Source organism: Berghia stephanieae, chromosome 5, assembly GCF_034508935.2.
Source record: "Berghia stephanieae isolate SIO BIC M18660-M18661 chromosome 5, UCSD_Bste_1.3, whole genome shotgun sequence".
In the NCBI taxonomy this organism is placed as follows: domain Eukaryota; kingdom Metazoa; phylum Mollusca; class Gastropoda; order Nudibranchia; family Aeolidiidae; genus Berghia; species Berghia stephanieae.
In genome coordinates, this window is record NC_088364.1 from 81,129,834 (window position 1) to 81,133,842 (window position 4,009).

Genomic DNA, 4,009 nt, shown 5'->3' on the forward strand with positions numbered 1-4,009 from the left:
CAAAGACCATACCACTGAGGAAAGCTGCCCCTAAGGATGAAACTACTTTTAAAAAAACAACAAAATAACACACACAAACATATCATGGGCTATGTCAGTCTCTAAAGGTAAATTTTGACCAGTTTTGAGTGTGCAAAGATCAGGGATGGTCATCCATAAAATATTCAATATAACACTTCCAAGACACATATAGTTTAACTTCAAACCTTCATGAAATAGCATGTCAAAAAGCACCGGCAAATATTACAGCAATCGAACTGACTAGGACAAGAAAAAATAAATCATTGGTGATGATAAATGGTAAAAGATGGCTGGGAAAAAAACAGAACATATCACATTCCGATACAAATACATCACCCTCCCTCCTCCGCCTCTCCTCCTCCTCCCTCCCCCCCCCCCCCCCCCCCCCCCCCCCACCACCACTCAATAATGGAACTGCTGATTGTGACATCAGTTTGAAAAATAAGAAATTTGAAAACATGTGAAGTTTGAGATATTTGCTTCAAGATTGTTAGAGTGTTTGTAGGGAGAGAAGGGGGAGATAAAAAAGAAAAGGGGACAAGTGTTAGAATTTTCTTCGGTGAACATATATTTGGATGCCTTAACAAAAATTTACTCTTTGTACACCAAAAGCATTTAATTTTCTGTGTTCTATTATACAGTTTATGATATGCTGTCCTTAAGAAAATAAAATAAAACAGCACAACATCAGTCATTTAATACTGTCTTCTCTACAATCACACCTTGAGAATATTATGTTTTGATTATAAATATTTCATTGTATTTATTTTGTCTTATTTTACTTGCTATTTTTTTTCTCATTCAAAGTAAAGAATCTTTTAAATCAATTGATAAGAGTGAATTCAATGACTCAACAATGGAGAAAGTCACCACACGATTTGTGTCAAATCTGCTGAGAAGGGTAAACTTACCTTTAGTTGATAAAGACGTCAAACTTGAACTTGAAAGAAATCAAAAGCAGAGTGACTGCTTTTCCTTTTGCTCTCGTTTTCTCTCACCAGTGAAGGGAAAAGAAACGAGATCAAGTTGAAAGAAAGCCGTTGTTACAAGTGTTTCAGTGATTGAGCACCAGTTTCCTACTGTAAACTATCTTTACATTCAGAATCAATATATATTGAAATTGTAAATTTTTAAATATATTTTGTAACATTTTTTAAAGACTGATCATCATCATTTTTTTTTTTAAGATTAATTTTTTTTGTGTTTAAAAAAAAAACAAAAAAGAGGAAAGTAAATTTTTTTACAATAATGTATGCTCACAAATGGGCATTTTTTCCATATTTGCTTATTAAGAGTAAAACAAAAATGTATAACGATATTTGATGATTTTACAGATTCTCAACTTCTGTCGTCTGTCATTTCCAAGAACTGGGCGTACACGTCTCTGGAACATTCTCCTTTGGCATTGAATACAAATCTGTAGTAGCTACCATCAGCACAAATGACTGGAATGGAAAAAAGTTGAAAAAGTGGCAACATATTGAAGAATGCTACATATTATATTGTTCATCATCAAACATTATCATGAAACAAAAATGGTATTTTCTGAGAGCAATCTTCAGTCAAAATCTTTTAATGTTTTAAGTTTTTAAGGGTTTTACGGCGCTTGCAACACATTACGGTCATATCAGCGCCAGTAAAAAGGAAGAAAATGGGATAGTAAAATGTTCTAGAATTACAATAAAGCACCCAAGAAAAGGGAAGGCAAAGGGGAATTGGTTCAAATAAGAAACAAGTGTAGATTCCAAAAGCACTCTATCAAAGTACTTAGTTTGAGATCACTAAAAGTCTCATCCAGTGACAAGCACAGGTCCCCGCTAAGAGGAACACACTCAAATGTTTTACAAATCATATATAATATAAAGAAAGCATAATACAGTGCATAACAGAGAGATGATTTACAATGAAAAAAATATCATCTCCCAAAACTAACTCTACATTCGACTCAGCCAGGGCATCTGGCCAGGACCAGGACAAAACCAAGAAATCTCATTCCAAGACAAAGACAAAAAGCATGTTGTAAAACAGATATAACGGGATAGAAGACACAGTATGTACCCCTCTGCCCACTATGGGAGCAAAATCTTTTAACATAATATTAAATTTGCATCACATTACATCTGACGAAATGAGTAACAGTATATCAGCTGTCCTAATAAAGAGCTCGAAACAATATTGTAGAAGTTGATCATAAATATACTTGAAATATTTTATAAATACCTCCTTTTATCAAAAAGTTGAGCACTATTATTTCATGGTTTTTGCTTTAATAATTTATATATATATATACATATATCATATATATCTATATATATTACCTATAACAGTATTGGGTTCTGACCCAAAGGCACATATGCAGTAAGAGTCCCCTGGTACTTGGAATTTGGAGAAACTCCACTTGGAGCTGAAGTATTTGGGAAGGAAACTGGCAGAGGCCAAACTGTGAAAAAAAACCAGTGCATAAAAATGGTCAGCAAGTTCAAGCCATTAAAAAAAAAAAAAAGGTACGTTGCCGTAAATAAAAAAGACAATAATAAAAATGAAATATCAACGAAATCAGTTTTGTGTATTTACTGAACGTAATTTAACATTACTGGAATTTGACAATGAACATCTCAAATAATTTCCAAACCTGTCTTTTTTTTTTTTACGCTTTTAAAATCAAATCAAAGTAAATTATAATATCCACTTTCTAATATATTTTTCCCTTGGCTCATGCTTACACTTGTATTGGCTCATGCTTACACTTGTATTGGCTTATGCTTACACTTGTATTGGCTCATGCTTACACTTGTATTCCTCAATAATACTACAAAATGAGTAATTTGACCATTTTTTTCTTCTACAAACTCCACTTGTAACATCATAGTCGATTTACCTTGATTGTTTGTTCTTTTTCTCATCCTCGGTGGAGAAAATATGGACTGTTCCGTGATTGCTGGATACACAGAGCATGGAGGAATCATGGTTGAAACTTATGCTGTAAAAAAAGCAAATTGACGTAGAGAACAGAACAATATCACATAGTCTCCGTCGATGGACAGATAATATTAATACAAAGTTGAGTGGAGGAATCATGGTTGAAACTTATGCTGTAGAAAAAGCAAATTGACGTAGAGAACAGAACAATATCACATAGTCTCCGTCGATGGACAGATAATATTAATAAAGTTGAGTGGAGGAATCATGGTTGAAACTTATGCTGTAGAAAAATCAAATGAAAGTAGAGAACAGAAAAATATCACTATAGTCTTCGTCAATGGACAGATAATATTAATACAAAGTTGAGTTGAGGAATCATGGTTGAAACTTATGCTGTAGAAAAAGCAAATTAACGTAGAGAACAGAAAAATATCACATAGTCTCCGTCGATGGACAGATAACATTTATTAATACAAAGCTGAGGGTTCCAGCATCCCATTGTGATGATTGGATTCTAAATCCCCCCACACTATTTATCATTGATAATTCTATTTTAACTTTTTCATGGAGCTTTAAATTGATCTTCTATATAGCGCAATATCCACTAAACGTGCTCAAAGCGCTTTACAAGGGGTCCCTGGCCAACAGCAACACTTAAGATGTAGGACAGGACATGACACGTATTAAGCGATATTACATTTCTTTCGGACAGAGGCAATGCTGTTAACGGCCAGGTACTCATTTTACACCTGAGGACGGTGAGAGAATGTGAGTAAAGAGCCTTATCCAAGGACTCAACTATGTGCCGAGTGAGGCTCGAACCCAGGACCTTCCGATCTGAAAGCGAGTGTCTTACCACAAGACCACATAGCTGCACACAGACACATCATCTCATTTGATATGTTCAACACCGTTAAAATGAGATTGAATTTCTTTAAAACCACAATAATTCTCATCATTTATCTGGTTAAAACATTAGAATTAACCATTGTCACCAAGACTGCCGTGCCAGAAATGTAACATAAATCCCCACGATGCCCAAGATGCTTTGCTGTTACTGAATTAC

General features: G+C 34.4%; 1 protein-coding gene across 1 annotated transcript in view; it reads right to left on the minus strand.

Annotated features, from left to right (window-relative positions):
• Positions 1 to 783: 783 nt before the first annotated feature.
• LOC144973695 (WD repeat domain phosphoinositide-interacting protein 3-like) overlaps positions 784 to 4,009 on the minus strand; it is an 11,739-nt gene continuing 8,513 nt past the window's right edge. The window contains exons 8-10 of the mRNA XM_078916494.1: positions 2,900 to 3,001; positions 2,340 to 2,461; positions 784 to 1,466 (exon numbers count right to left, since the gene is read on the minus strand). Coding sequence (XP_078772620.1) covers positions 1,360 to 1,466; positions 2,340 to 2,461; positions 2,900 to 3,001 — 331 coding nt within the window. The 3' untranslated portion in view covers positions 784 to 1,359. The remainder of the gene's footprint in view (positions 1,467 to 2,339; positions 2,462 to 2,899; positions 3,002 to 4,009) is intronic.